Here is a 12,768-nt window from a genome sequence, read left to right on the forward strand (position 1 = left end):
TTCACTGTACTCTGTCTGAGCAATATGACTTGCACAAACTTTTTAGAATTTCCAGTAACGAAAAAAACATTAAAACTAAAAAATAACTAGACAAATCATCTACGTTTAGATTCTGTCAGATAATCTTAAAATTTCATCAGAAAGCTTAACAACTAAAGTCAAACATCCATTTGGTCTGAGTATATAATATTTTGTTTAATTTTCAATAATCTTTATAAATATTGCACTGATTTAAATATTTGATTGGTCTCTATATTGCACCTCGCTGATGTTATGGAATAACCATAATAAGTACCTTAGAGTTAAAGTCACACTGGATGTTCTATAGGAAATACTTAGAGTTCTAATTGATTACGTTTCGCAAGAGAATTGATCCTCGGGGATAATTGTCTTGGGAAACATAAGCCGTTCAGAAGGAGTATAATATATAGTTTAAACAGATCGATTAAGAATATGTAGCTTATGAGCTATGTACATTGTTAACTATATCGGATGGATCCCACTTCGTCTATGGCAAGTAACCCAGCGAGTCCTCCAGCGAGGCGCTCACCGCCCTCATCGACTGATAGCTGCCCATGCGGCTCCTGCTGGCGCTGCTCCGGATCGAGGCTGCCTTCAGGGCCTCCATGGCCTTGAGGTTGGCCAGCAGATTGTCGGCGCTACCGCCTCCCAAGCCCATGCCTCCCTTGATCAGGGGCAGAGGAAGTGGCAACACTCCTGTTCCTCGATCCTGGCTGTAGGATTCACGAGTTCGGTAGGACGATTTCCTGGAGGAGGCATACGATCGGCAGCTGCCGTTGGCTGCCCTGGAGCCAGGACCACCGGATAATCCTCCTTTACCTACCGGACACAGGCTCTTGATGTCCGTGGTCTGGCTAAGTTTCATGTCCGCAAACACCGCCGCCGCCTCCACACTCTTCTTCACACTTAGGGCTTCATGTGGTTGAACTGGCTGGCTGTTTCCACTGATACTGAACAGCTCGTAGTCGAGGCCAAGTTTCTCCGAAGGTTTGCCACCCTTGCGGGTAGCTCCAGCTCCGCTTCCTCCCCCGCATCTACCTTCCCCGGGACGCGGCTTGCTTTGTTTCTTCGAGAGCGAATCCTCACTGATAGCTGCCGCCGCCGCCGCTGCTGAGGAGGATCGTTGGCGTCTCTGGGTGCGTTTGCAGTAGCACTTGCTGGCACTCACACAACTGTCCGAGTCACAAGACGTGGTGGTCTCCGTCTGGGAGTTGTTGGCCGAGTCTCGTTCCATAGAACTAGCCGGCTCCTCCTCCACCATCGAGCAGTAGCACTTGTCGTCCGATCGGCAGGAGACAAGGGAGTGCCTATTGTTTCCTACAGTTGCTGCACTTGCTTTACGAGTCGGCGAGGCCAGAGCCATGTTCCGCTCATTCTTCTGGCGTAGCTTGTGGTTCATGTGCTCCGTCCGCAGGCTGCAGTAGCACCGATCCGCCGACGCACAGGCGCAGGACTCCGAGTCGTAGCTGCACTCCGAGCAGGAAACATAGCTGAAAGTGGAGAAGCTGATCAGGATTTTTGGATTCTGATAAAGTCCAGTCCAAAACTCACCCACTGCTGCTGTTTCGGTTGAGTCCTTGGGCATTTTCGTTTCGCACCACCGACACATCGGAGCCACTGGTTGCCGCTCGGTTCCGCTGGTGTTGATGCTGATGATGCTGAACGTGGCTTTGCAAGATTGGTGGTCCTATGATGATGGGCGGACTGATCTTTCGCTTGCCCTGGCTATCCAAAGTGCTCTCCTTAGACTTCACAGCCGGCTTGGTTAGCTTGCCGCGACAAGACCTAAACTGTCCTAGTGACAAAACCTTCTTCAAAGTCTTGGTTCCAAAGAAACTAGCTTTGGACTTTTTCTGGGGGAGATTTGAGATTACTTTCTATTTAGTGAAAAACTATAAGGAATAACCCACCTGTGATCCATTGACACTGGCCTTTCGCTTCTGCTTCTTTTTCTTTTGGCGCCGCATTATGTTCTTGGAGCGCTGGAATAGCTCGTCCTGGGTAAGTGTGACGGCCAGCTTGAGCAGGAACTCCTTGTAGATCGGCTTCAGATCGTTGAAGGACATGCCGTCGGCATCGATGATGGCGTACAGGATGTCGTCCAGGGAGTGCAGGTTTTCGTGCAGGCGAAATTCGTTAAACAGTTCGCTGAAACCAAGTGGGGAACTAGAAGCACAATTCAAGCGATGCCAATCAACCAGGCCAAACCTTCGCCCCCAAATTGCAAACAGAGTGCCGCCCGTGCCCAGGGAAGTCGGAAGCCGACCCCCCGTTGGCGATCGGTGGCAAATACTCACCCTCCTCCGCCGCCGCCACCGCCGCCCATTTTGCCGGAATGCCTTCGAGCTGCTCTGGACTTGTACCTTGTGAGACCTCCGGTGTTGAGGAAGCTTCCGGATCTGGGAATGGCCACGCGTGTCAGGATGTCTCCGTTGGCGGGAACTACGTCTACGACGGCTGCCAGATCAGAGGTGGATTTCTTTCCGGGATGTCCTAGCCGGTTGACGTGTCCGTTTCCGCACACAATGCTGCCACTGCGGGATGGAGGCCCTATTCTGTGACCGCCCGAGCCGGGGATAGTTGTGGGTACTGGAGGAGCCCGCTTCGATTTGTGGGACTTCCGTCTGCGCTCCTCGGTGGAAGTTTCCAGCTCGGCGGCCTCATTGATGACGTTGCTGTGTGAGCTCAGGGAACTGCTGGACACACGCTTCTTGCGCCCGGATCGGGAGGGTGTACCGCCCACACCAGTACTGCTGCGGAAGGAGCTCCTTCGCCCACAAGCACTAGGCGCGATCTGGGACCGCGACAAGTAGTTGGAACTGGTCATGGCCGAGCTGCTGGCAATGCTGATGCAACTGACTCCATTCTGCTGCCGAGGGGCTCTCCGCTGCGTGTTCCGCCTCGAGCTAGTGCTTACGTGGGCCATCAGACTCTGGTACAAAGTGGCAGCTATAACGATGGCATCCTCGGTGCTCTTGCAGATGAATCCATGACACTCCAGAACCTTGGGTGAGCTAGCCGAGCGCATGACCACCGCAAAGATAGGTGCATGGATGTGAATGCTCTGCTCGACGGCCAGCTGTTCACTAGAGCTGTTGGAGATACGTTTTTAGTGTCATCATGGGGAGGAGCTGCCATCCAAACTCACCTCAGTGGTTGAAACAGGGAAGTCTTGTCGATGTTCTCGGGATCGGTGATCAGAGGCAGAAAGGCCGCCCCACCATCGTCATCCGACATGACGAACTTCACCGCCGACCACACGGCTATGTTGTGGAAGGGCGTGATGAGGGCCTCATTCTCCTCAGCTCCCTCGGGGCTGGACCCATTCGAAATGGCCGTAGCGCTGACCTTTACCCGCAAGCCCGTGGCACAAATGTCCAAAGAGCCAGAGCTCAGTTTCTATAAGATCACATGGATTATGATATGAATAGGCTAGTAATTATATTAGACCCACCTTACTGGCCACCTCCGACAGATAGAGCTGACGCAGTGGCTCCTGCAGACCCTGCAGGCTCGTCACCTTGTCTTTCAGCGGCAGTGATCCCAGGCAGGTAACATCGAAGCTACTGGTGGCGTCCTTGGCCACGTCCGTAAAGAGTTGCTCGATCTGGGCTTGCACACTGTTGCTGATCCGCTGCACATCCTTTTTGGCCGCCTCGGCCAGCACCTTGGCCGACTGCCCTGTATTGTCCTGCAGGAAGCTGCTCAAGGAACGGGGTGGATCGCCGCCAGTGCTGGCCAACTCACTGCGCCCATACATGATGATGGAGCGGGTGCGATGCGATCCCCGGGGATCATCGAGGCGGCTGCTTCGCATGGATCTAGGGTTTTATAAAAAATATAAGAATAAGAATACTGCTTAAGAAAAGAGTTCTATCTATCTTCTAGTTTTGATTGAAACTCTAAAGAAGGGAGCCCGTTCTAAACTTAGAATGTAACTTCTAAAGCGTATCTCCGCTTAACTAACCGCACCTTAGGAAAGTTATTCTGTTACTGAATATCTATACAAATTCTAAGGAGTTTCCTGAACCAAATAACTCACAAAACAAACAAATCTTGATAAAGAAAATCTTTCCGATTAAGAATTTATTGGCTGCTATAAACATTTTACAACCTGTTCTGCAACCATCACTGAGGTGCTGGAGAGTGTGCGACAAAACGGTTACATTTTTGTGAAAGTTTGACTGATTAACGCAAAAGTAAACGGAGATTAGCATATTCGATTCGCGACCAAGACCGACTACGAGTATGTGCAAATTTGTTGAATGGAGGCTGGAATCGGCTTGACCACATCCTGCTGGCCAGGTCACATCTGGGTTCTTGTGAATCTCGGGGCAGGAAGAGCCGCAAAGAGTGAGAGAATCTGGCCAATGACCACTGACCAGTTACCATTGGCCGAATGCAGCTTAAGGTGTTCCCAATTCGAGCCATTCCGTTTACCGCTAGTTGACATAAAATCGGAAATGCTTATTTCCATAGAACGTCGTCGTCGACGTGAGTTTTGAATGGGAATATTATGATGAAGATGGGTTTTGAAGAGGGGACCTCTCATAGGTTTCATTCTCAATCAATTAAGTAGTTCGGCGTCGCGAATGTGTGTCACCGATAAATATTTCGATCTATCTATGGATTCCATGGCTTCTATAGCTTCTGTGGCTCTTTCCCACTTTTGCCTCAGACAATGTAGTTTTTAATTTTGAAACTAACTGTAGTTTTCGTCGGTTATGGAAATGCAAAACGGTAAACGCTGCCAGCAGTCTCTTTTATATTTTATTTCTTTTTTTCTGTTGGGTATCTCAGGTGAGAACTTGGCGTAAATGGATCTCCATCTGTATCTGTATCTTTTGGTTTATCTGTATGTATATCTTTCGGTGGTTTAGAGAACGAAAGTGTTGGGTGGTCGTTGAAAACCAGAGAGTGAGAAAGATAACTAATTGATTTGTTTTGGCCAGAAATGGAGAGCGAACCTAATGGCCAAAAAACACACCTCCCCAGGCTATTTGCTCTAAATTACCCAGCTAGTTTCACTCTAGGACGTATAGTCGTATCTTTTTTTGTAAAAGAAAACTCACCTGGAATCGTCAAACATAAGATCTATCTTGAGTTTGTAGATCGAATTGCGGCTGACACTCGAATTGTTTTCGAGCTGATCGCCGTCCAGGAGCCGGAAGCCGGAGGAGTTGCTGTTGCTCTGGCTGCCGGCGGTGGTCTTGCCCCGGGTCCGGGGAGCATTCATTTTGGGCACAACGGCGGCCACCGCGGATTGGGAGTCCACCTTGCAGGTGACCATCATATAGCACTCGCGGTTCCAGCTGCGAATCACTTCTTATTTGTTCACTCTGTTCATATAGGGGTTTGGTGTGCAAATGTTTGCCTGTATTTCGTCTTAATTCGTATGCAATTAGCGGTGAATGCAATCCGTTTAAGCGCAATGAACGCTAATTTTCGACATGTTACCGAATTACACGAGCCTCAGCTTCACACTTTGCATATGGTAAGTATCTGACGGATGCGCAAATTCGCGGCGTCGGTGGAGAAGATGCGGCATGGCGTGCTCCATCACGGCTCATTAATTAGCTCCTGCTGCTACTGCTGCTGTAAATCAAAAACCAAAAAACCGACAAGTTTTTTTTAGCATTATTAGATTAAGGCACACCCCTAAGGAAGCCCGTAACCGAGGAAAGAAACACCATTAAATTGTATTGCAAAATCGTTCGGTATTAGCAATTGGTTATGCTCGTCTATTTTGCCAACAACTACTGCTTTTGGCCAACAAAAAAGGGGCCCGGTTTTTCGGAAACTTCAACTTATAAATTGGCCAATGCAATGCAATTGTTTATATCGGAAAAATGCTGTCTATGTTTCGCAAACGCACCACAAGATACACGAGCGAACGCGTTAATTCGGATGTATCTATGAGATACTTTCACTATAGCGATATTCGCGGTAATTAGCAAATGCCACAGAAAATACACGTACTTATCAACAAATTGGTGTAGCAGCCATTCGGAAATGGCATTTGCACTTGAATGCCTTATTGAACTTTAACGTGGATGCACTTGAATATAGGCTTTGAATTTTTAGATTGGGGATTATGGGTTTCGGATTAACTAATCCACTGGAGCTCCGAGACCGGTGGTGGTCCGTGCGAGTTCGTTGAATGCCACAAAGCGACTGGCCGGCCTCGAAACGTCGATGCGCCTCAGACTCGCCTCAGAAAATCCGACCGAGAGCGGAGAAAGAAAAGATATGAAAAGAAATGAGCTGAGCTGAGCTGTGGGGAGGAGCTCTCAGGTGGGGAGCTCCAGGTGGGGGACCATAACAATATCATCGCTGGCGTAAGTGGGCAGCACAATGAGAATGCCTGAACATAACTTTTGTATCCGTATCTGTGAATGTATCTGTTTATGCACATGAGCAAACTGTTTTTCTTCCAGCGATGATGAAGACGAACGAGTCCGCCAGACACTCGCCTTTCAACACCAACAATCACTTGCCCAATGCTGTGACACTGAAGACTCCCCGATCGTTGGATTATGTATTATTATTTGCATACCACCACCGAAAGCCATATCCCCGAATATCCAAAATGTCGTATGTGAATGTCGCGGAGCATTTGCGCAAAGTCCGTTGCATCTTCGGGCCAATGTCAATAGAGTGTTTTTGGATGTTGGTTTGGTCTCCCACCTGCAATTAAATAGTTTTTGGAGTCGAGTTGCCGGTGGCCCGGGTTTTTTTATTTAGCCATTTTTAGCCATTTGCGCAAACTCAGTAGCTGTGACGAAGGGGGGGCTTTACTTTTTCAAACGCCACTGAAGGCATTTTCGAAATCAATGACCGTGGTCAAGTCTTACGATAATTGGAGCTGCCCGCGGCCAGTTTTACCTCATAAAATGCATTTAATTTTTCACTTTACAAGCCCGGCCGGCCAAACGCTGCTGGAAACTGAGAAGAATCCCAGCTCGTGCTCCCTCGGGGAGCAATAATTTAAAGTCATAGTCATAGTAAGTCATACATGCAAGCTTATTATGTGGCTGATCTGGAAATTTGCATTTTTAGTTGCAAATTAGAATAAACAAAGTGTGCCTCCACAAGCTCTTCTGGCACTCGTCTTTTGTGATTTATAAGCTTTCCGCATTTGTGGCCGTAATTCAAGATGATTTCAATTAAATGCCCCGTTTCAATTTCACTCATAAAACAAATCTAAAGAGCCGCCTTCCGAAACCATTTCTTTAGATTGAAACAACTTTCCACCGAAGTCGTGCGATTTCCATTTTAGATTTCAATTTTTGATGGCATTCGATCGCAGTGTTTCTGTTTTGTCAACATTTTCGGTTTATTCATGAGGTATAACAGTAAGACGAGTAATTAAAATTGGTCCAGCCATCCATCCGATCCACTGGAGAAACAAAACGAAAATGCAAAACGGACTAATTGACATTTATTGTGTCTTGTGCCTGCCCAAGAAAACTCTTACTTTTATGGCCCTTCGGCCTCTGGAGCAGACCCTTGAAGCTATTTGATGGGCAACTGGTTTCGTTTTTTATGGATCGAAACTAAAAAAACAGTTAATAAGATGGTTAAGAGCCGATAGGGAAGAACCTGATCTGAGCCTGAGCCCAAATGACTTTGGGCATTTTCATTTTCAACGGTCTATACGAATTGGTAGTTTAAAGAATTTTCTTTTGTTCCAGATGGGCTTTTACTTTTTAATAGAATTTTCCTGTGGAGACCGACTAACCGGGCTGAAACCGTTAACATTTGGTGGATGGGATGGATGCTTTGGGGGGATGGGCTGATGGTGTTGATGGGCGATGTGATTTATTTATCAAATAACAACATACTATCGCGATCATCACTTTCTCTATTCAATTTACCAGGCTACGTGTTTCTGTGTTTGTTTTTTAAGGTTTGTTGTGTATCTGCAGCGGCAACTATTTCAAAAATTAGTCGTATTTTTTTGTGTTTCTGTTTTATGTATTGTATTTGTTGGATTGTCTGAAAAGGCAAGCGCAGGCAAGCTTGAAGATACAGATACAGCCGGAGGGTTGAGCTAGGTGCGCTCCGAGAGATACGCTTGATTCCTTCGCGCTCGTCTTGTGCCCAGCATTGCGTATCTGACATGCGCAGCCACTGAGAGAAATTTCTGGTGCCTCGGGCCGGCCATAAATCTAATGACCAGCTCCCCAGATACAGGCATTATGAGAAGAACATTTTCCACTGTGCACTCCGCACTGCAGAGTGGACAAGTTCGGCAAATTATTCAAATCATTTACACAAAAACATTGCGCAATTAAAGTTTCATGACTTTCCCTAAGCGATTATGTGCTCGGCGAGACTTTCTTTGTAGAATCCCAGCCCCGTCCCAGAGAAAAGCCATGTCTCTGCCCTACTGAGCTCCATGAGGCCAATTCATTCATTAGCTGCCACCAGCCGTTGCGTCACGAACCCGAATCCGAATCCGAAATGAGACTTCAAAAAAAAGATGGAAAAATATAAAAAATACACACGACAATTGTCGCATTGTGCTACTCATTACGGCATTTCTCGCCTTCTTTACAATTGCAATTCACTTTTCGCCACGGATGGCACTGGTGGTGCGGAGTAGAGCGGTGCTTCACCGGTGGCTTCAGCGGGTGGTTAAAAAGAAATTAATTTCTCGCCTTTATCCCACTTTGCAATCATTTGCTGGCACATTTGGACAGTTTTTGGTTAACGATCTGGCTACGTGACTTGGCCAAGATCACGACCACTGACCCGCAGGGTTGAGGAGTTCGGCATCCCAAGTTACACACATCAAGACATCAAAACTGCTCATCAGGTTAGGTATGAGTTATATAAATCTTTTAAGTCATATTTTCATCATTGGCAGTGGAGTTAGACATGCGGCTCATAAGGTTTTTATGTTCTCTTTCTTAAGTAAAAAAATACTACATTTATTAGCTGATCTTTAATGTGTTGTTTTGAAGAAATTATTAGAAAGGTAAACAAACTACTCTTATCTCTTAGAGAGCCTATTTAAATATTTACAATCTGCTAAAAGGAGCTTCCCTTTTCCGACCATACCTCTGACGCGTGCCAAATAGTGGCTTGGCACGAAAACTGGCTTTTGGACAGGCCGAGTTATGGACACTTTGCCGAACAATGCCCCTGCCACACTGCCACCGGGTGGAGAGTAGGTGAGGCATCGCGGCGCATTACTCCAAAGATAATGAAATCCGACAAAGAAATTGCCCAAAAGAGCGTGACGCCCGGCGCTGCCTGCTCATGAACTCTGAGCTATAAATTGCCATAAGCATTTGCATTTGCATACCACATGCCCATGGACACGAAAATTCTGAATGGGAATTCTTGGGCTGGTCGAAATGTTTTATGGCTTTGACTGAAAAGTTGCCTTTTAATTGGTCTTTTCAACGCCGTTTCAAAGTTTCTTCACCCATTTGTGTAACTCGGTTAGCTGGGTTCAAATGGCGCGTGCTTTTTGGGTCAACTGTCCGCCCACCAAGCACAAAGCGGTAAAAGATTTAAGCCAAGTATTCGCATTGACACCATCTGATTGCTGGATGGCCAACAGGCTAACTGGCCATCTAACTGTGCCCGTTGTGGCCCAGTGCTAGTGCCCCTACCGAAGATAAAATCATAATTTCGAGAGATAATTGTTTTCTTGTCATTTATCGCATGCGAGGCGAAAGTTTGCACTTCTTGGAAGGTGGTAGAAAAATAGATTTTCTTTATTGCCGGCCATAATTACGAGGTGCGATCCCAGTGACCATTGGGGCCGCTGGCTAAATTAAGGGCCGAGCCACTTCTGGACTGTGGATTATTGTAATTGCTTCTATTTTTGGCCAGCCAGCTCTCAGCGGGTACGGTCTGACCTAGGCCTTTGTTGAAATTGAAATAGGAATGGTAATTGCCACAACAAACCATGAAGCCCATAAAAGCAATCCCCTCGGAGGTGATGCATTGCCAACAGTTGGAAGACCAATTGAAACGTTGGGGCAGTGCATTAGAATGGTTCATTAGCACATTCTAGTGTCCCGATAAAGAGATTGTTCTCGGCTAGCGGTAAACCGGTGATTGGAAATGGCTCAACGCACGATTATAGCCGCATCCATCAGAGAACATGGCTAGTCTCGGATCCAGTCGAGGAGTTATGGCTGTGACCCACCTTTCCGATGGGGAAACAAGTTGCATCTCACAGCTGAGGCTCGCAAGACTTGCATGCTCCAGTTTCTGAACCGCGGACCTGTCACGCAGCCTCCAGTCGAGGAGAAAATCTGAAAATAATTGCAAGAAAAGCCGAGGAGCAGATCCCTCTCCTAGAAGACGACGACAACAATTGCGGCCAGCGGACAAAGACCATCTTAAAGCCAAACGCTCGGCGGTAAGTAGGAGACCTGAACGAGTTTTGCAGGAAAAATGACTTCGATGATGTTGATATTGTCGATTCGAATGTTGTCGCCGTGGAATAAGAAGCTACCTGAGGAAATCCCGCTAATCGAATAAGCTTACGCCGCTTTGTTGTTAACAAGGCTTACACATATGGCTGTGTCCAGTTTTTATTGACTGGGCCATTCTTGGTAAATAGAATGCCACTGCTTGTCGTCTTTTTTCAGGCAATTAAGATCGGCACAGAGAAGAGTTAATTGGCGTAAAGTGAAATAAACGCCATTGAAAAGACAGTTAACAGCTAGACAAATCATTAAACGATTTGAGCCACTTGATTTAAGATATTTACTGAAAATAACTGGCGTTTCAAAGCTTGCAATAAATGCTTCGAATATAAACGTTAAAATTATAAACTGTAGGAAGTAGGAAATCAAATGCAATACCCACATGTCGTATGCGCAATCTTCACCCGAAATCCATTGACCCACATGACGTATACGTAATGAAATATATTTTCTACGAAAAATGTAAAAACTCAACTCTTACCTCTTTCTGCTGCAAATCCATCACATTATCCAATTCACTTCACACTCGAGAGATTATAAATTGTTTGAATTTTCTTCTCGATTTAACTCGGTGCCCGGGTGAAAACTTTCTTTGCGAACCCCGCAATCAAAGTACAAATTCAGCGTTATTTTCTCAATGAGTCGGTCACGTTCCTATTCTTCAGTTGGCGACATCACTTTCGTCCGCCCGTAATTTGCATTTGCATTTGCACACTTCGAGTCCGAGAAAAACTTGGTGTGGAAGACCTCGAAGCTGCCGAAGAAGCGACCGGAGCGCGCCAAGTCAATAACGAGACTAACTGCTGCAGACCAATTTCGATGCCACCACGAGCCTCCACGACGATGCAGATTCACAGAAAGAGAGGCTCATAGGAATAGAGAAAGAGACGGCAGGAAAGCCGGTGCAGTGGCGAGTTTTTGTTTTAGCCCCACAGAGCCACATGCGTGGCCAGTTGACGGCGACTGAAGTGGATTAGCCAAAAAGTTTGGCCAGCCGTCGTAACCCGCGGCTGTGAGTGATCTTAAGTACGACACTAATAAGGACAATTTGCCATGCTCAAGTCAACAGAAGTCACAAAGAGTTTGTCTTACAAGTTTATCTATTTTTTAACAAAGTAAATGGTATACTTTTTCTGTGGCTTTCTTGGGAAAACTCAATTTAACAAAGTTTTTTTTATAACCACATAGAGAAGTAGATATTTTTCTGCTTGAAAAATTCGGAGGCAAACTTCTATTCTATTATGATTATACTCATATGTTATATACCATAAGCTCATTAAAATATATTTTATTTAAAAGGTAACAATAAAAAGTTACTAATTAGCTAATCAAAGCTATAAAGACACCTAAAGTAGCTACCGTACTTTATTTTAATTTCCCCTCCTCTTCTCTAATAAAACATAACCCAATTAATATGCAGTCCTCGCTTGTTTTTGGAGCAGGTCAGGTCAGGCTCATCGCTCGTCCACCTTGACTCGATGTCGGGTAGAGCTGGCAGCCCAGTTTCCATTAGCCGAAAAGTGGAAAAACCTGCGTGGACAGCCGTGGTTGCGGCTGCGGCCCAAATTGCCGCTGTGCCCATTCGCAAAATGAATCTTTGGCCAATATTTGAGTGCACCGTTAGCCAGACTCAAGACGATGCTCAAGGCACCCGGGCCAAATTAATTCATGTTTCGGTTGTGGCCAGTTCGTCGATAGCTCTGGCCCCGCATATTCATGCCAAGCAACTGCATCATAGGAGGATCGCTGCATCATAGCCAGGAAAACAGGTTGGCGGGCCATAAATGGGTCAATCTCCAAGAATCAGAATCAGCATCAGTGGCAGAATCAAGAGCTGTGCGGATTCGGCGGACAAGTGTCAGGTTCTGGTGCAACCCACAAAAGATGAAGCTGCTCTGGTCCAGTGCCCGACTCATCTCGCCCGACTCCTTTGTGGCAGCCACTAACTGGGTCACCCGATCGTTGGCGGCTGTTCTAGTTCAATTCGGTGGATTTAGTTGGGCAACTGCGACCAGGTGATGTGCTCAGAAATGTGCTACCTGGATGGAGGGGCGCATAAAATACCATTTACCGTAAACGGCCTGGCTCCTTGCAGGCGATGCCCCATTTTCAATTGGACTCTGTCTGTCAGGCTTTCCACTTCTCGGGTTCGACAGGCATTAGAAAATAATTTCAAGAGGGGATTACACCAGTTGTATAACCATGTGGATTGCCAACATAAGTGGGTTGAGCAATATTTAATGTCTTAATCTGATAGATGGAATGGTGTTGCAAGACAACTTAACATATCGAC

At 46.5% G+C, this 12,768-nt stretch overlaps 1 protein-coding gene across 4 annotated transcripts; it reads right to left on the reverse strand.

The window, feature by feature from the left end:
• Positions 1-169: 169 nt before the first annotated feature.
• LOC108129964 (uncharacterized) lies at positions 170-11,258 on the reverse strand. Of its 4 annotated transcripts, none has more exons than XM_070281781.1 (8): positions 10,957-11,258; positions 5,094-5,607; positions 3,476-3,842; positions 3,170-3,420; positions 2,319-3,113; positions 1,932-2,229; positions 1,573-1,874; positions 170-1,511 (listed from the first exon to the last, which is right to left on the reverse strand). In XM_070281781.1, the coding sequence occupies exons 2-8, from the start codon at positions 5,312-5,314 to the stop codon at positions 509-511; spliced, it is 3,237 nt and encodes a 1,078-aa protein (XP_070137882.1). In that variant the 5' UTR covers positions 5,315-5,607; positions 10,957-11,258; the 3' UTR covers positions 170-508. The 4 variants fall into 4 exon arrangements, with proteins under 4 accessions (XP_070137882.1, XP_070137884.1, XP_070137881.1 ...); XM_070281783.1 differs by lacking the exon at positions 10,957-11,258 and adding an exon at positions 6,001-6,108 and having other exon boundaries at positions 1,932-2,169; XM_070281780.1 differs by lacking the exon at positions 10,957-11,258 and adding an exon at positions 6,001-6,108.
• Between the last annotated feature and the right edge of the window lie 1,510 nt (positions 11,259-12,768).

The sequence above is a fragment of the Drosophila bipectinata genome, chromosome 3R, assembly GCF_030179905.1.
Source record: "Drosophila bipectinata strain 14024-0381.07 chromosome 3R, DbipHiC1v2, whole genome shotgun sequence".
NCBI classification, from domain to species: Eukaryota; Metazoa; Arthropoda; class Insecta; order Diptera; family Drosophilidae; genus Drosophila; species Drosophila bipectinata.